At 38.9% G+C, this 20,715-nt stretch overlaps 1 protein-coding gene across 7 annotated transcripts in view; it reads right to left on the reverse strand.

The window, feature by feature from the left end:
• LOC124965638 (contactin-associated protein-like 3) overlaps window positions 1-20,715 on the reverse strand; it is a 214,880-nt gene that overhangs the window by 12,283 nt on the left and 181,882 nt on the right. For all 7 annotated transcript variants that reach the window (XM_047526727.1, XM_047526726.1, XM_047526724.1 and 4 more), the window contains exons 15-18: window positions 18,885-19,012; window positions 12,758-12,928; window positions 11,842-12,060; window positions 9,059-9,298 (exon numbers count right to left, since the gene is read on the reverse strand). In XM_047526727.1, coding sequence (XP_047382683.1) covers window positions 9,059-9,298; window positions 11,842-12,060; window positions 12,758-12,928; window positions 18,885-19,012 — 758 coding nt within the window. The remainder of the gene's footprint in view (window positions 1-9,058; window positions 9,299-11,841; window positions 12,061-12,757; window positions 12,929-18,884; window positions 19,013-20,715) is intronic.

Genomic DNA, 20,715 nt, shown 5'->3' on the forward strand with positions numbered 1-20,715 from the left:
AGTTTGAAGAACAAGGTAAACAAATCCCAACATACAGCCCAGAATGACATTTGCTAGAGATTTCACCTAATTCTTCAAATTATCTTTAAGATTAACATATAATTCGTTGTTCAGTTTAAATATATAATTTAAAGGTAGCTGCTTCGGGGTCCCAATTTTTGCGGGGAGGTCTCGGCTTTGGGTTCCATTTTTCCCTAGGAGGTTAATTTTTTACATATCTTTATTAAGATATCATTCTTATACCATGAAATAGACCCAATAAAAGTGTAAAATTCCTGTTTTCAGATATTCACAGTCTTGAGCATCCATCACTACAGTTTTAGAGCATCTTCATCAATCCTCTCTATTCCCATCCCATCCAGAAAAAAAATTCCATACTCAGTTGCAAGTCACTCTGTTTCCCCCAAACATGCCAGCAGAGTCCATCACTAATTTATTTTCTATCTTTATAGACATTCCTATTCTGGAAATTTCATATCAGTCACAGAATATGTGATCTTTACTAACTATCTTCTTTCATTTGGCACATTTTCAACGATGGTTCATATTATAGCATTTATAAGCCTTTCATTCCTTTTTCACTGATGAATAATATTTCATTGTACAGAGGTAGGGTACTTTGTTGATCAGTTCATCAGCTGATGCATATTTAGGTTGTTTCCACCTCTGAGCTATTCCAAATAATGCTGCTATGAATATTCAAACTTTGTGAGAACATACATTTTCATTTCATATATACCCAAGAGTGGAATAGCTCAGTCTTATGATAACTCCATCTTTAATGTTTTGAGGAACTGACATTTTTTTCAAAATAGCTGCACTATTTTACATTCCCAACAGCAATATATGAGAATTTTGACCCTCCCCCATCTTTACCAAAATGTCATTGGCTTTCATTAAAATTATAGCTGTTTTTGAACTATGACTGGCAACAATGAATATTTCAAAAGAACTAGTAGAGGGGACTTTGACTGTTCCCACGGGGAAAAAAATGGTATTTCAGGTAACAGATATTGCCATGCACCTGATCTGTCATTACACATCATGTACATGTATGGAAGTGCCACACTGCAGCCCACACATATGTACAACTGCTGTGTGTGTGTGTGTGTGTGTGTGTGTGATTGCAGCCACCCTAGAGGAGAAGTCATATCCCACTGTGGCTTCCATTTGCATTTCTCTACTAGCTAATGTTCCTAAGCATCTTCTCATGCATTTCCTGGCCATCTGTCTATATTTGCTGAAGGAATATGTACAAATTCTGCCCACTGTTTGATTAGGTCCTTTGTCCTATTTATTCAATTATAAGTTTTTATATAATTTGGATACCAGACCCTGCACGATAAATGATGTGCAAACATTTTCTTTTCTTCCATTATTTGGATTATCTTTTTGCTTTCTTGATTGAGCCCTTTGAATCGGCGACATTTTTTATTTTGGTGAAGTCTGGGGACCCGTCCTTTCTTTCTCCCACGTTTTAGGAGTCTACCGTCCCGCCTTTCACATTGAGGTCCCTAACACACTCATGGTTCATCCTTTGTCTTATGAGAACGAGGTCCAGTCTCACTGTTCTGCAGGTACATGTGGGCATCTAGTTGTCCCAGAGCCTCTTCTTTCCCTCCTGAACTTTCTGAGCACTCTTAAACCCACTGACCACAAATAAGAAGGTGTATCCCGGACTCTCGGTTCTGTCCCGCTGATCTGTATGGGAGACTCAGGCCAGCTACTCACTGCTTTGCTCATTACAGATTTGCAGTAAATTTTGACATCAGAAGTGTGAATGCACTAAATCTGTTCCTTCTCAAAAAATTTTTGCCTATTTTGAGTTCCCTTCATTTCCATATGAATTTTACCATCAGCTGGAAATTTCTGGAAAGGATCCAGCTGGGATTTTGATAGAAATTTTATGGAAGAGTAAAAGTAACACTTTCTGTATTTGAACATGACATGGTCTTTTTTTATGTAGAATATCCTGAGAGCTTTGCTAAAAATAAATCTGTAGATTAATTTAGGGAACATTAAACCTTATTTATTTTAATTATTATAATCCGTGACTTGAAGTATCTCTCCAATTATTTTGTAGGCGTACATCTTCCATTTCTTTCATGACTGCTACATATCTTATTCATTTTGATACTATTATAAGTGAAAATTTTTATTGATTTTATTTTCAGATGGTTCATAGCTAGTACACAGAAATACAGTTGATTATGTATATTGATCTTTTATCCTGCAGCTTTTTTGGGGGGTGGGGGGTTACCAGGGATTGAACCCAGAGACTCTTGACCACTGAGCCCCATCCCCAGTCCCTATTTTGTATTTTATTTAGAGACAGTGTCTCACTGAGCTGCTTAGCACCTCCCCTTTGCTGAGGCTGGCTTTGAACCCTTGATTCTCCTGCCTCAGCCTCCCCAATCACAGGGAAGACAGGCGTGCACCACCATACCCAGCTTGTCCTGCAGCTTTGATCAACTTAATTTTTTTTAGTAATAGTAAAATAGCTGTTAGTATTTGGTAATAGTTTTTAGCAAATCCCTCAGGTTATTCTATGCAAAAAAAAGACCATATTGTGTGCAAACACAGAAAGTGCTACTTGTTCCTGTCTGACCTGGATGTATTTCATTTCACTTTTGCCTAATTGGCCTAGCTGGAACCTCTAGAACAACATGGACAAGAAGTGGTAAGAGTATGCATTCTTGTCTTGCTCCTGTTCTTATGGGGAAACATTCCATGTTTTACAATCTAAATTAAATTACAATTAAATTACAATTAAATTCTAGTAATTTAAAATTTCTCTCTTCTCTGTCAGTTTTATAGGATTTGTCAATTTTGTTAATCTTTTTAAAGAACTAATTTTTGGTTTTGTTAATTTTCTGTTGTTTTTATATTATCTACTTTATGAATTCTGTTATAATGTTTATTTCTCCTTCTCATTGGCTTAGATTTAGTTTGCTCTTCTTTATCCAGTGTCTTAAGTTGGAAGGTTAGGTTATTGATTTAAGACCTCTCTTCTTTTTGAAATACAGACATTGAGAGCTATGAATTGGCCCCTAGACGCTGAGTTAGCTGCATCAAATAGGTTTTGGTATACTGTGGTTTTGTTTTTCTAATTTTCTAATTTTCCTCATGATTTCTTCTTTGTCAAACAAGGAGTGTATTAATTTCCACCTATTTGCAATATTCCATGATTTGTTTTGTTATTGATTTCTAATTTCATTCCCTTGTGTTTAAAATGAATATTTTGTATGATATCAATTCTTTTAGGTTTTTTGAGGCTTGTTTTACCGGTAGCATGTTGTCTGTTCTGGAGAATATTCCATTAGTGCTTAAGAAGAATATATCCTGCTGTTATTGAGTGGAGGTCATTTGATTTGGGTTTTATTTTGCCCCAACTTTTCTATTTCCCTGATTATCTTTGGCCCAATCATTCTATTCATTATTGGAAGTAGAACTTTGAATCCTCCAACTATTAGTCCTCATTTGTCTATTTCTCTTTATCTATTCTGTTAGGTATTCTTTATGTATTTTGGGATGATGTTAGTAACTGAATACATGCTTATAATTGTTGTATCTCTTTAAACATTATAAAAAGTTCTTACTATAAAAAGTTCTTCTACTTCTTAGTAGCACCTTTTTATGTACAGTATATTTTTTCTGATATTATTACACCTCCTCTGGTTTTCTATGGTCCTTCCTTCCATAGTACATCTTTCTCCATGCTTTTATTTTTAACCTGTCTTTCAATCTAAACTTTAGACAGCATATCAATAAAATTTTTTATTGTGATCCATTCTGATAATAATCTGCCTTGTAATTGATTGTTTACTCCATGAACACATAATGTTGTTATTGAAAGATTTATATATGCCATTTTACTTTTGATTTTTATGTTTCATTTCTGTTTTCTTCTCCCTCTTGAACTGTTTTCTTTTATGTTAGCAAATATGTTGTAATATAACATTTTAATTCCTTTCTTGACTTATTTCACTATATTTTTGTGGTAAAATATACACATAATTTGCCATTTTAATCCTTTTAAAATGTAAAATTTCATGGCATTACTCAATCCACACCAACCTCTACTTTCAAAATTTTCCTTATCCTGGAGGGGAAGGAAAGGGGAAATACTGGGGGATGACATTGGACAAATTATACTGCTATATTGTGTATATGTACAAATATGTAACAACAAATCCCACCACTATGTACAATTATAATGCATCAATTAAAAGTATGGGAAAAACACTCCTCATCCCAAGAAGAAACACTCTATTCACGAAACAAAAGTCTGAATTCCTTTCTCTTCTCCTACCCTTTTAACATCTGATCTACTTTTTGTCTATGAATTTGTCTGTTATCAATATTAAATATAATTGAGGTCATACAACATTTGCCATTTTTGTGGGTTGGTTTCACTTAGTATAATGTGTTCTAGGCTCATCCATGTTGGATCACATAATAAAACTTCACTCATTTTGATGACTGAGCAATATAGTATTATACATACACAATACCTTATGTTTATCAACTCATTTGCTGATGGACACTGGGTTATTTCCACCTCTTAGTTATGATGAACATGGCTAACATAGAAATTTGTGCACAAGTATCTTGAGTTCCTGTTTTTAGTTCTTTGGGTATATATCTGAGTAGAATTGCTGAGTCAGAAGGAAATTCTATATTCAGCTTTTTTTTTTTTTTTTTTTTTTGGTAAACCTCCAAATGGTTTCCACAGGAGCTGCATCATTTTACATTCCCACCCCAACATTCGAGAGTTCCAATTTCTCCACATCCTAACGAACACTTGCTATTTTCTGTACCCCACATCCTAGTCAGTCTGGTGGGTTTAAAGTGATATCTCATTCTGGTTTTGATGTGCATCTCATTAACTAGTAATGTTGAGTATGTTTTCATGTGATTATTGTCTATCTGTATATATTCTTTTCTTTTTCTTCTTGCAGTGTTGGGAATTGAACACAGGCCTCTACATGTTAGGCAAGCACTCTATCACTGAGTTACATCCCCAGCCCTGTATACATTCTTTGGATAAGTGTCTATGGAAGTTCTTCCTCCATTTCTTTCTTTCTTTTCTTTTTATTTCTCTTTCCCTTTCTTTATTTTCTGTTTTCAGGATTGACCTCAGGACCTCATGCATGCTAGGCAAGTGCTCGGTCACTGAACCATATCCCCCGGTCTCCCCTATTTTTTAATTTGCTTATTTTCCTTTTTCAGTTGTAGTGATCATTGAGTATCATGGTGGCTGCAGGTTTCTCAACACATGGCCTTTATTAGTTTGAGAAATTTTTCCTCTATTCCTAGTTTATTGAATCTTTTATTATCATGAAGGGTTTTCTTTTGTTGCTCAGTGTTTCCTGTATCAGTTGAGATGATCGTGTCTTTTTTCTCCTTCATTCTTTATCCTTGTGTAACACATCGATTGATATGATGACGTGCTCCTGAAATCCTGCACTATATCCCACTAGGTTTCAATGTATAATCCTTTTACTGTGCTTCACCATAATTTTAATTTTTTTTTGTGATTGCTCTAGGGTTTACAATGTATATCTCATACAAATCTGCTTTATATTTACACTAACAATTCAAGTGAGACATAGAAATGTTACTTCCATATTCCTTCTACCTGTGTTGAGCTTCATTGCAGACCCACAAATCCATTGCCCTAATTGTAATTTTATAAATCTGAAGTCCTTTAAAGCAGCTGAGAAAAGAAAAAATAATGTATTTGTGTTAACTCTTTTATTTACTATTTCTCAATCTCTTTGTTCCTGAAATCCATGTTACCATGAAGTCTCATTTCCTTATTCCATTACAGCTTTCCACCCACCTGTTTCTCCATGTTGTTATTTTCAAATACATGTCCACAGGGCCAACAATGCATACACACATATACCTTCTCATTGTAGTTTTATATAATTGCTCTTTAAATCATTTAAGCAATGAAAGGATAAGAAATATACCACTATACTCTCTTTTGTAATTACCTACAACCTTAACTGCTGGTGTGAGTATGTGCATGCAAGTGCACATGTATAGACTGAATTATTGCCTAGGGTTACTTTCCTTCAGCTGGGAGAACATCTTTTGTTATTTTTAAGGCAGGCCTACTAGCAATGTTCCAATCTCTCTCTCTCTCTCTTTCTTTCTCTCTCTCTCTCTCTCTCTCTCTCTCTCTCTCTCTCTCTCTCCAGTTTTCTCTCAAATCTGTGAATACCATCATTTTGCTGTCATTTTCTGAAAGACAATTTTGCTGGCTATAAGTTGTTTTGTTTTACCTTTTTGAATATGTCATTACCCCTGCTTTGTGGCTTCCAGTTTCTGATGAAACATCAACTGTTAATCTTGGTGTTTTCTTTTACATGAGCCATTTTTCTTTTATTTCTTTCTAAGAAATTTCTTTTTTGACTTCAGCTTTCAACATTCTTGCCAAGATGTGTCTGGGTTGGATTTCCTTGTGTTTATCCCTCCTGGATTTCATTGATCTTTGTGTGTGTGTGTGTGTGTGTGTGTGTGTGTGTGTGTATTAATGGTTTTCAACACTTTGGGGATATTTTCAACCATTATTTGAAAAGTATTTTTTCTAATTCTTTCCTTCTGATATTTTTAATTATGTATATGTTGATGTGCTTAATGATGTCTGACATCTCTCGGATGATCTGTTCATTTTTTCTTTATTCTTCTCTGTATTGTTTAAGATACATAATTCTTATTGACCCATCTTGAAGTCTGCTGATTCTTCTGCTCATTCCAATCTATGATTGAGTCTCCCTAGTGAATTTTTCATTTCAATTATTGCACATTGTGATGTCAGAATTTCTATTTATTTGACTCTCTCAAAGGCACTTTTTGTTTTTCTGCCCATTGTCTCCTGTGTATGGATAACACTCTTATTTCTTGCATGTCTCATGACTTTCTATGTTGGTTGAAAATTTGACATTATAGATAACATACAGTAATAATTCTAGATATAGCTACTCCCTATGGCTTGCTGTGTGATTTTTCTGTTAGTTTAGTGATGTGGCTGGACTATTTTAATGACGTCTGTGTCCCCTGAAGAGTTCGGGATCAGCTGTAACTCTTCACACAGGTATCATTGGGCATGTGCATAGTCACTATGTGGGATGAGGCTGGTTTTAGCAAAGCTACGTCAACTTATCTGCCTCTGTTGATGTCACACCATGTCTTAGCCTTTACTTATTGCCAACTCTTTGCTTATTGCATTGAATAATGTTGGGGGGGGGTGGCAAATTGTTCCACAAATGCATCCGATGAATCCAGACCCTTTGCAGGGTCAGTTCAGGAAACAGCTCTTCCACAGTAACTAGGAAGAGGATGACTTTAGATCAACTCTCCTTCAAGATCAGAATTTAGAAATTTTCTTTTGTGCCAGAGATTATCCTCAAATTTATTGTTCACCAGAAAATAAATTCTTTTTTTTATTTATTTTTCTGGCGATGTGGGAGTTAAACCCAGGTCCTCACACATGCTAGGCAAGGATTCTAACACTGAGCTACATCCACAGTTTCTCAAAAAATAAAATCTTAACTAGGGTGATGTCTATGTTGTTCTGAGATAAAGAAAATGAAAATATTTTCAGTTTCCCCTAAAACTTTTTACAAACAGTTTTATAACAGACTTATTCCAAAAATATGTTTAGTGCACACACACATACACACATCCATACACTTATAAATAAAAGAAAGATGTTGAGAGGAGATCATTGTCTTGGAGTACTACTTCACTCTTTGTATTTCCTTAAAATACAAGGAATTCACTGAAAATCTGGATTATTCTTATTAGGTTAAGAAGCTAACTATAACTTACCCTCTAGTTACTGGAGGGCTGACTATTTCTTATTCACCTATAACAGAATGTCTATATCCAACATTATTTTATTTTATTTTATTTTTTCATGGTTTGGTAGATGGACAGAATGCCTTTATTTTATTTGTTTTTGTGATGCTAAGGATCGAACCCAGTGCCTCATACATGCTTGGCATGTGCTCTGCCACTGAGCTACAGCCCCAGCCCATCCAATATAATTTTAGGTTACAAAAAGACATTCAAATGTAACTTAGCCAATGTGGGCTGCAAGTTATTTTGAAGCCAATACTGTGCCCATGAAGAAATGGTCACCCCTGAAGCTGATCATCAAACATGAGGATATTTAGTACCTGTATCAGAATGATATGATTTGTTACCATAGATAGATGCTAGTTATAACTTATCCAAGAGGAAAACAGAAAACTTATGAAGGTGCCTTTTGGAAATTTTCATTGACTTCTATATAACGAATTCTTTTGAAAGGCATACAATTTTTGTAGCAATTAAAGCCTTTTATGTAGCTACACATAATGTGTGGGTGACAGCCAAGAAATACTTGAAGCTATATTAAATTCGGCTTTGATGAATCAATATTCTAAGAGTTTCCACAGAAGTATTACACAGGAACGTTTATTTGAGAAGTCAGTTCAGTGTACTTAATACCCAAACAATCCTTCTTCCTTTCAGAAGATGACTTGTACCTAAGCAGAAGCTGCCTGAGCACCAGGCTCCTCTAGGAACACAGGCAAACATTTTACAGCAAAGTGTCTGCGGTCCCGTTAATGACATGCCAGTGTTGAATATTTAAATATGCATTTCCTCCGTGGTTACTGTATTTGTTTTATATTTAAAGGCAATTTAAAACTTGAAACATCATGTCAAGTCGTTGCAATTAACAACAATGATGCTTTAATGATCTTAAAACCAGAACATCCCAAGGACAGAGCTTTGAAAACCAAATCATTCTGAGCACTGGACAGAAGATAGGAGTAACCCAGAGACCTTCCCCATAAGGAAGCCAGAGAGGACCGACGCTCAATGGAAACGCTTAGGTTTGCAAAAACAGGACACTCCTAAATTCAGTCCAGGAATGGGGATCGGAAATGATTCCGTTTCAAATGGCATAACCTCACCCTTTCATGACAGTGACAAATGCCAGCAGCGTTCCTGGCAGGCCCAGCCCCCAGGCTCTCCGCAGTGCCCCAGCCTCGCTCACCGTGTACGCAGAAGGGGCCCTCGTAGGCAGAGGGGGCGCAGTCGCAGGCCACCCCTCGGGGCCGTTCTCGGCATCTCCCACCATTGCGACACAGGTGTCCGTAGCTGCTGCAGTGTCCGACACACCCTGGCTCCACCCCTGGCGTCACCGTGGCTCTGTCCTCCAGGTCCAGGGCCACCCCATTCAACTGCAGGGACCGGATGCACCCCAGGAAGCCTCGCTGCCGGCTGGCCGTCCCACCTACGAGGGAAACGCTGCAGATAGAGACGTGCTCCTCGTATTTCATTCGGGATTTTGCATCCACGTCAAACTCAGGCCTAGTGCGTGGAGAGTGGCGAAAATGGCAAAGGGAAATTGCAAATCGTTGAACATATGGTAAGCATACGGAGTTTTTAAAATGCAAACTTGTATCAGATGTCAGGACATCGAATAAAACCTTATGCACACATTTAGACACAGTGACACTGGCAAATGTTCATTCTAACGCTATTTAATGTCACATAATATAGATCTCACCAACCCTATCTTGCTTATGTAGATCAGAATGATTTTGTGTGAACTTCCAAAACATTCGCAAGAATAAGAATAGATGTCAATTTCCTATGTGGACGATCTCTCAAATTAAGAATGACAAGAGATTGAGAAGCAAAGAAAGAGAAGCTAAAAGGTGACACCATACCAACGTCCAATTGTCCCCGACTCGGTACCCACCTTTCTGAGGACACAGTGGTAAGTCTTTACATGCACATTTGATCATGTCAAACTTCAGCGCTAATGCTGTGCAGAGAGGTTGGCAATACTTGTGTCAGAATAGACGCCGTTGTGAGGGTAATAACCTCATGCTATTATGATAAGAGTCCAGGAAACTACCTGTGAAAATGTAGATTCTTGAACTTCCACCCAGATATTGTGGGCCTGCACTGGGGATCCCGATTCTGAATTTTTTTTTTTTTTTTTTTTTTTTTTTTTTTTGGTACTAAGGGTTGAATCCAAGGGCACTTTACTACTGAGCTACATCCCCAGACCTTTTATTTTTTATTTTGAGACAGGCAGGGTCTCACTAAGTTACTCAGAGTCTTGCTAAGTGGCTGACCTTGAACTTATGATCCTCCTGCCTCAGCCTCCTAAATTGCAGAGATGACAGGTGTGCACCACCACACCTGAGCCAAATCTGAATTTTTAATCACTCTCATGGGTGATTCTGATGCTTTATCCACCACAGATTTATAAACCTTGCCTTAATATAAATATTTATTCTAAGTGAAATTTTTATGTTGATTTTGTTCCTAGGATTTCCCTTAAATAATCCTCAAGATTATAAGTGAGAAAATACAATTCCTTATTTTGACTCAGGCTAAGTGTGTATCTGGAGGATACCCCAGGGACCCACGTGGTAAGGGCTTGGTCTTCAGCTTGCCACCATTGGGAGGTAGTGGGGACTTTAAGAGCTGGAGCCCCGCCCCCCGGAGGTTTTAAGTCCTTAAGGGTGTGCCCTTGGAAAGGGTTGAGGGACCCTCATCTCTTCCTCCTTCACTTTTGCTTCGTGGCCATGAGGTGAACATTGAGCTTTGTCACCAGCTCCCGCCCCCACCAGAGGTCTAAAAGCCATGGTTCCACCTGGCCATAGATCAAAACCTCCAAAACTGGGGGCCAAAATAACCCTTTCTCTTTATAAGTTGCTTAATTCAGGTATCTGTTACAGTAACAAAAAACTGACTGCAACAGTATGGTAGGTAGTTCTGTGGTTTTAAGCCCTTCAAAGAAGATTCATTTTGCCCTAATAGAAGAACCAACCATGCTTGAAGTTATATTTTATGGAGACATAAGATAGAAATTCTGCATGTGTAAGTGATACACACACACACAGAGACTGACACACAGTAGAATTCAGTAACATTTAGTACCCGGAAGCTGTATGAATCTCCCTGTAAAGTAGGCTGTGTGATCATTTGTGATTTGGTCCAATTTGTAATTGGAGCTTTGTCCTTATTTGCTTTACATGAATAAGAAATAAACAAGTGAGCACTACTGCCTCGGTCTGCCTAGTTTCTACATTAGAATGGAATTGTTTGAAAAGTAATATGGAAAAATACATTTTTGCCCTTGGGAAAAATAAACAATGATAAAACAATCAATGAGCAAGCTAAAGGAAAGACATCCATCTCCCCGGGCTGTCGTCTTTATACAAATGTACTGCAGGAATAAAGAAGGACCTCATTATAGACGGGAAGCCCTTGATGAGAGAGCGTGGTCAGGGAGGACAGGAGGAGGAGACCAGGAGCGGGACTCCCCAGGGCCTTGCCAGTGACAGGCCCCCTTGCTGTGCTGCCCCCAGGTCTCCTGTGGTCTGTTTTTAAGCTGACAGGGGATGACATTTGTCCACTGATAAGACAATTCCCTACTAAAAGTGAAATGGAAGAAGTGGATACAAGTTGCTAATGGTCACACAAATAGTGTTGCTAAAACACAGCAGTCACAAATGCCAATCATCTGTAACGTGAACTGCTCAGAGATCTCCCATCTGGATTCCTTTAACGGGTTGGTTACTGTGCCTCTTTCAGACTTGACGATCTCATCTGGAAACAGGTGACAATAAAACCTCCGAAATGAGTTATCTAATGAGAAGCCCATAGCACGCTCCTAGAACATACTAGGTTATCAATAAATAGTGCCAATGGCTAGCTGCTGCTGGAATTTGTCATGAAAAGTAGTTTCACCCTTATGATTTTCTCCTGGTCCCCTCTGCAGTCACACCAAGCCTGTGTTCGATAGCAGGCACTCACCAATGAAGAGCTGGCTGTTGAGCTGCAGGCGGACGTGCCCGTCCGTGGGGGCAGCCTGTGTCTTCTGAGGGAGCTGATCCACTTGCAGAGAGGCTCCTTTGACATTTCTCTCTGCCCTCACGTGGTGCCACCGATTGTCATTAAAGGGGGTGGGTGACTGCACAGTGACCTCACAAGGTCCATTCCCCACATCAAAGGAAAAGGTCACTTCTGTGGGACCTAAAAATATTATATATGAATATTGCCCAAGTTAATTCACAAGGGAACAATTTAGTCTTGAGTAGAGTCAGGAAAACATCATGGAATGCTCATTACAAAAAGAGACAAAGATACCAACACAGAAATATGTGACTCTTGAATTGGGGAAGGGGGAAAAGGTAAAATTGTATCCTGGAGGGGAAAAACAATACAAAACAATACTGATTTTAACATATTTCTTCTCTGGGTTTAATACTTAACCCACTCAATTCTAGTCAGTAGAGCTAGGTACCCATATAGAGAATAACAAATAGAATTTGTATTATGTCTAAAAGTAGTTTTACTCAAAAGTGGGTCAAAGCCTCATCTAATTTTAAAAACAATAAATGCAAATTTTGATAGTAATAAATTAAGCTCTGGGTACATGAAAAAATCTGATCAAATATTTTAGGAAACAATTTGATGAGTTCCATTTAAAATTCCAACTCCAGTCAGCTATGGTGCAGGGAAGGCATAACATTTTAATGGATTATTCTGTACTTTATGCTTCATGTTTTGACCCTTGAAATGACTGGTTAAAATTACAGAAATGTATTGTTAATATATAAATACAATGATAAGGTAAGAATGACACTATTTTAAAATCTTGTTCAGTTAGATTTATTGCCAAGCAGTGGGCACTCTGTGACTTGTCCAGGGTGGGCAGGGGGTGACTCACTCTGCAGCTCTATCCTGATGAAGTCCGTGATCCCCAGGTTCTCCATAAACACACCAGAGGGAACTGTGGTCTTAAAAAAGAACCGCACATCAGCAGTGAGTTCTCCATGGAAAGTGGGAAAATGAAGGTATGAAGTCTCGGTGTTGAAGGAAGCTGAATTCCAAAATGACTCTGTTTATATAAAAAAAAGAAAAGGAAAAAAGAAACACTCATAAATCGTTTTTACTGATCATTAGAGAAGGCTTCGCTGCTTCACTGGGTTTTCTGTTCATGCCATATCATCACCACATCACATTCCGTGATTATTTTAAGGGTTAGAATTCTGTGCTGAGCAAAGACCAAGGGTAAGCAAAGCCAAAGTGTGACTGACTGTCACACTGACAACCTGCACGAGAGAGGATAGTGGAGGTGGCCAGGGAGGTGGTAAGACAGGATCACGTCCAAGTTGGAGCCAACAGGATTTACTGACGCATTGGGTACAACAGGAAGAGAGGAGTCTGAGATGACATCAAGGGTTTTGGTCTAACTGGGATAGGAATAATTTTGAAGAAGCACGTTGGACAGGGATACATTAAATTTGAAATCTCTATTAGGTACCCAAGTGGAGATTGGGAGGCAGCAGCTGGGTACGTGACTCGGGAAGCCAGATCACAGAATCTGGCTTTCTGTCTTTCTTACAAACTAACAGTGAACAAAGAAATACCTGTTGTTCTAGTAATGCCCTTCATGGCAAAACAAAAATAACAGCAAAACAAACAAGAAAACAAATGCTTCTTTTTTCCTTCTGGTCCAGAATCTAATCCAGAAACACACATCATATTTATTTCTCAAGTCTCTTTAGTTTCCTTAATTCTACAACTTTTCTTGTCTTTTATGAATATCACTATTATGGTTTAAATATGAGGTGTCTCCCCAAAACCGCATGTGTGAGACAATGCCAAAGTTTTCAGGGGTGAAATGATTGGGTTATGAGACACTTTACTTAATGAGTGGGTTAATCTACTGATAAGAATGAACCGGGTAATCATATCCAGGTGGAGTGTGGTGGAGGGTGTGGGTCACAGGACTCTCTACTTCCTGGTGGCCACGTCCTGAGTTTCTTTCCTCCTACCTTGTTTTGGGCCCAGAGCACTAGTGCCAGCTGTCTATGAACTGAGACCTCTGAAACTGTGAGCCAAAATAAACCTTTTCCTGTTCTATGTTTTTCTTGCCAGGTCTTTTGGTCACAGTGATGCAAAGCTGTCTGAAATAATAATTTTTTTTTGTATTTTATGGAGCATTTTTTAGTTGATTCATAGAATATTCTTCAATTTGGAGGTATGTGATAATCATCATTAGATTGATATTGTACATTTTTGTCAAAAATAACCCAGAAAAACAATTAAGAGAGTGAAGGAAGAGCTTACAGAATGGGAGAGAAAATCTGCCAGTTACTTTTCCAGTGGGAGCTTAATAGCCAGAATATATAAAGAACTCAAAAAACGTAACACAAAAAAGTAATAACCCAATCAATAAATTGGTAAAAGATCTAAATAGACATTTCTCAAAAGAAGAAATACAAATGACCAACAAATATATGAAAAATTGTTCAACATCCTTACCAATCAGAGATGTAAATCCAAACTACACTGAAATTTTACTTCATGCTAATTAGAATGACAATCATTCAGAATATAAATAACAATAACTGCTGGTGAGAATGTGGGGAAAAGGTATATTTATACATTGTTGGTGGGACTACAAATTATGACAACCACTTTGGGAAGCAGTATGGAGATTCTTCAAAAGACTAGGAATGGAAACACCATACGACCCAGCTATGCCACTCCTTGGTATTTATCCCAAGGAACTAAAACCAGCATACTGTAGTGATATGTGCATACCATGTTTAGAGCAGCACAGTTCTCAATAGTTAAGCTATGAAATCAGCCCGGGTGCCCATCAACAAATGGATAAAGGAAATGTGATACACACACCTATACTCACACAATGGAGTTCTACTCAGCCATAAAAAAGAATGAAATTGTGTCTTTTGATGGCAAATGGATGAAATGGAGAACATCATGCTAAGTGAAATAAGCCAGGCTCAGAAAGTCAGGTGTCAAATGTTTTCTCTTGTATGCAGAAGTTAGAAAAAAGGAATAAAAATGGGGAATCTTATTAAAATAGAAGGAGCATAAGAAGAGGACAGGCAGGGCATCAAAGAGCAGAGAGGAGAGAAGGGAAAGGGGTAGAATTGGAGATGATGTTGGCCAAATTATGCTGTGTACATGTATGAATGTATTGCAATTAATTCCACTCATATATAACTATAACTCATAATTAAAAAACAACAAATAAACACAAGGAAGACTAATTGAGCACAGGAAGGGGATCAAGGGGATGAAGGAGGGGAGGTAAAGGGGAAGTACTGGGGATTGAAACGCATCAAACTATTCTGTATGTGTTAATGAATATGTCAACATGAATGTCGCTGTGATGTGCAGCTATAGTGCACTAATAAAAACATTCTTTAAAAAAGTGGGGAAGTGATGCTCCGTCCTCAGTGTATCATGTCAGGATGTGCACTGTGATAATTGGTCCCATTCCTTGTCACGTTAGCTTTGATTGATTTGTGAAATAGCACCTGTCACTTCTCCCATATAAAATTAACATTTTTCTAATTTTTAAATATTTAGATACTTAATGTCCTTAACACAATCTTGTCCACTTTTTCATCCAGTGGTGTTATAGTATTGATGGTCCTTGAATTATTATTATACTGGTGATTTCTCATCATTCCTCCACATGTTGCTATTCCTTTGTTAACAATGGTGGACTGAGACAGACGTCATTACCCTATGTACATGCATGATTACATGAACAATATGACTCTACAGTGTGCACAATCATGGAAACGAAATGATGTACCCCCTTTGTGTACAATGACTCAAAATGCAGTCTGTAAAAATAAAAAATAAATGAATTGAAAAAAGAAGAGTTTATTTCTTGACCTTCTATTTGTTTGTTTGTTTATCCATTTCAAATTTATATCAGCATCACTCCTGGATTCCCATGATAGTAAATTGTTTATAATCTACTACAACTGATTTTAATGGCTAAGCTGTCCCAAATGTGGTCAGAGGGCACCTTCTCAAGTCCCTTCAACAAGTTTCTACTCTTTTTGAGCAATTCTTTCACAGAGCAAGATGATCCAGGCTCATCCTGTTTTCTCTGCCCCGTCTCTGAAATAGTCATTTTCCCAAGGAGTTGTGGTTTTTTCATGGAGAATGATAGAAATGGCATTCAGAAGTCAAGACGTGAAGTTTCTTTGCCCAAGTCTGGGGTGCTATTACTTCAAGGCCCTCTCAGCAGCGAGATGTGTCCCCACAGGTACGTTAGCACACTACACACACAGCACACACACACAGAGGCACCTCTATTTGTATTTTATATTATCTATTGTATATATGTTGAAATCCATGAGTCCGTGCTGACACCTCCATTTCTAATCTAATTATATTACCCCGTGGTACTGTAATTTGGTCTTCCTTCTTTCCTTATGGATAACGCCATTGTCAGCAGGAAATCTGGCTTCATTATCCTCAGTGGATTTACACGTTTCCCTTTCCCCAGGTTGTAACCCATCTTCTACCCCCATGGCCACTCCCTCAACCCCATCCCTGTGCGCCCCAGTGGCCTTCATGACCCTGGCATTGTAGGGTCCACCATTCTGGGCTGCTCAAGGGAGGTTAAAAGAACCAAGTGAAACTGTTTTAAAGAAAGTAGAGATGAAGAGAAAGAAAGAGAAAGAGAAGAAGGAACTTTTGAACAAAGGAATATTTTGAATATCACCTCACCCTGAGAAGTTTTGTTGAGAAAACGACATGAGGAAATGCCCTGAGGAGTCTCAGAAATGCACCCACGTCTGGAGAGAAGTAGAGGGCTGATGTGGGTTGCCAGGGAGGAAATGATCCAGAGGAAAATTTAGAAGTGCGGAATTCTCAGAGACCAGTGCTCAAGGTCAGAAGCTCAACAGACAGGAAAAGGAGCTCCAAATTTCAGGGAGCCCAGGCTGAACTGCAAGAATAATTGAAAGCCCATGACGTCCTGATGTAAGTGTGGGACACACATCATGTTGTCATATGACCCCAGTACAGGACACTTATAGAATTGTTGAAGAAGAAAACAGCAGAGAGAACAGTTGATCAGACTCAGCACAAGAGACCCCTTCTTCACCAACTTGAGACATGGGGAAAACTGATAGATCCACAGGCCCTTCGCCCACAGACAACTAAAACTGAGGCATATTCTGGGTGATAAGTTTTTTAAATTGAAGGATGACAAGTCAAGAACTGTGAAGCATCTGAGATTCCACCCCACTGTACCTGGCCACAGTTTCACAGAGGCTGACAGAAAACACACATTTCTGGGTTGGAGTCAAAGGATTTTATTATTCACCATGAGATACAGGAGCATCTCAGTGTGAGCATGGTGGCCTTGCATGGAATCTCTGACAGCCATGTGATTGGTGTGTGATGAGGAACCCAGGGACAAGAGTCCAGAACTTTCTGAGCAAGCAGCAAACAGGACAGAGCCCTCCTGTCTGGGGACTGTGAGTCGCTGGCAGTGATGATATACTCTCCTAGAGCTACTCCGTTTCCCACACGAGTACAGAAACTGCCTGGTGATGCCAGACACTCTGACACACAGGGATGCTCAGTGTCCACATTGGATGACCTCTCTCAGCAGTATCCTCCTCATATTAAGGGAGAGAAGTAAAAATTAATAGTCTCAGATGTCTCCAGAGCAGCATATGATGCTAGTGAATAAGAAACATTTGAACTTCTCCTAGGGAAAGAGGTCTCTATGTCAAGCTAACTTGCTGTTCATGTACTAGGGCAACAGGCAGAACCTCACAGGTTTGAAGGAATTCTGGGAATGTGGTACCAAGGAGCCCTGGGTGGGCGAGGAAAACCTTGACCATGGAGTTCAACCTTGAGTGAAAATCCCGCAGGAAGGAAGACAATCTAACACTAGACTCCATGATGGTGAAGTGTGTACAAGGGTCTAATAAAAGAAAGTGGGACTCTGTATTTTTAGCCATTAAAGGTGTCCTGAGAGTGTAAGGACAAAAAACCAGCATTCCCAAGCATTCCCAAACTCAGGAAATACTTCCCTTAAGAACTGTTTGGGAAGAAAAACAATAAATGGATGATACACCAGTCAACCAAATATTAACGTTAAAATAAAGATAGTTCATTCTCTGTGAATTAATGCAGGTTGAGCATCCCTAATCCAAACATCTGAAATCTAAATGCTCCAAATCCAAAACGTTTTGACACCACAAGTGAAATCAAATTCCACACCTGGCCTCACGTGACAGGTCATAGTCAACACACTTACACAAAGACATTGTACAGAATTACCTTCAGGCTCTGAGTATAAGGTGCACGTGAAACACAGCGTCATTAGACTCGGGTTGCCTCTCCAAGAGCTCTTATTAATGTGTAGGCTGACATTCCCAAGTCTGAAAACCTCCACATTCCAAAAAACCTCCAGTCCCAAGCATCTCAGATGAGAGATAATTAATTGGCTCTTCACTATGAAAGGCTGATCTTTAGCACGGACACATGCTTTTCTATCTCTGTGCTCATTATGGTTTGGATCTGGAATGTCTCCCAAACGCCCCTGGGTCCTCAGCCTGTGGCACTATGAAGAGGTGGTGGAGCCTTCAGCAGGTGTGACCTTGTGGGAGGAAGCTAGGTCACTTGGGGTGTGCCCTTGAAGGGGTACTGGGGCCTGGCCCCTTCCCGTCTCTTTGCTTCCCAGCTGGACAGCCTCCTCTGATCCTCCCTCCCATCGTGACACACTGCCACCACAGGTGCAAGTGACAGGGCCAAGTGACCATGGACCCAACCTCCAAAACTGTGACTCAAAGTAAACCTTTCCTCCTTTCAAGTTATTCATCTCAGGTCTTTGGTCACAGCAACAGAAAGCTGACGGGCACAAGGATTTTCTGATATCTGTTCTGGTCCCACCTCTGCCATTAATTCTCTCTCTGACCAAAATAAGGACACTTACTTACTTTTAAGTAATCAAAACATGTTATTGTAAAAAGAAAACTCTTTTTCTTGCCGCTACTTACTGTCCCCCTGGCAGAGCAGAGGCCCCAGTGTATAAACAGCTTCAGAGTGTGGCCGGCCCCTGTCCGTCATCGCAAGTTGAGTGACTGGCAGGTGCTCCTTATGGGCAAGGACTATGATGTCACTGGTCCTGGAAAACAGCAAAGGAACCCTTAAAATGATTGCAGCAGACATACAGACACAACCACCTCTGATCTCTTATTACAACTTGAAACTAACATTGCAGGACTTAATTGAGCACTTACAAAGAGTTTTGGTATTGTGAGAACAGAGACTGTTGAAATCTAAATCACACTTTCTCTGTATGTGATCGTGACCCTGCAAGTCATGCAACCTCTGCAGCAACTCCTCAACTCTGCCACCAAAGTGCAACAGCAGCCTCAGGCATTAATGATGGGTGTGATAAAAATTTACGGGCACTGAAATTTGAATTTCACGCCAGTTTTATGTGTCATAAAATACCCTTCCTTTCAACGACTTAAAAACATCAAACATCTTTTAGTTTGTGGGCCATACAATAACAAACAGGTCGGTGGGCAGATCTGACCCACAGCAGTAGTTGATCAACTTCTGATCCATTTGCCAATCCCTGAACTCACCAAGCACAGGGAAGAATGGGGGCAGATCAAGAAGGTGGTCATTTTGCAAGCAAAAGATAAGATTTTTTAAATAATTAAGTATATAATTGCTCTCTGAAAATGAGTCTCAGGATACTACTTACATGATTATCAATTACAAATATAAATAGTGGGCTGGGGAAGTAGCTCAGTTGGTACAATGCTTGTCTCGCATGCACAAGACCCTGGGTTCAATCCCCAGCACCACAAAATAAACAACAAAAACAAACAAATATAAATAGTAACAGATTTAGATCTTTTATCATTTTATAATAATTTTATCATTAAAATTTTGAAGTCTTTTTATGTTTATTGGGTAATTCTTTCCTTGATAACTTTGTAAATTGTAAAATCAAACCTACAGATCAAAACTGAACTAAATAGGATACCTTTATAAGCAATGCGTGGACTCATATATGGGAAAGTTCTGCGAAATGCTGAGCCCAATTTTCCAGTGGACAAACACTTGGCATCAGCTTCTGTGGATTGGACACTGAGTGTGGCATTGTGGACACCCTGTGGAAAAACAGTGTCTGCCCCCTGAGCACACAGCCCACTGGGCACTGTGGACAGTGACCCTTATAACCATTGTCACCGTCCTCCCCCTCTTCCCGTGTGTGAGTGACTGGGAAATACAAGCAGGTCTGGATGAGCAGCGGAAGGCCCTGGGGTCCTGGTCACAGCTGTGCCACTCATATTCTCTGACCAAAATAATGGCATAAATCTATTCTTTTGCAACTTGTTCATGTTTTATTTTCTGTGACTTAATTGTATTTTGATTCAGAGACAAAACCCTCTTAGTCCAGGTCCTTGTCCTGATATAGAATTTCTATAGAATCTAATAAATACTTGTCTTTAAATTACTCATTTCTGAAGCTTTCCTTTGCATGGATTTACGGCAAAAGATTAATATTTAATCATTTAAGTCCTTTCATAGTTGCAAAAAATAAAGTTTTCTAAAATATTTATTAAATACTTTAGATATCAAAGCTTGAAATCTGAAAAGATAGAAATGAAATAAAACGACTAGATTAAGATTTTTCATCCTGTCAATAAATGAAGTAATCCGTAATGCATAAAAGAGGTATCAATTAAAGTGAGTTAGGTACTCTGCAATATGTGAAATCTTTAATGATAAAGAAAGATTATTTCTAAAATCCAGACCAACATCCCATCGCCTTACCTAGTTATCTGTGTTTGTGCAAAGAACAGAGCA

This window comes from Sciurus carolinensis, chromosome 15 (assembly GCF_902686445.1).
Source record: "Sciurus carolinensis chromosome 15, mSciCar1.2, whole genome shotgun sequence".
Classification (NCBI taxonomy): Eukaryota; Metazoa; Chordata; class Mammalia; order Rodentia; family Sciuridae; genus Sciurus; species Sciurus carolinensis.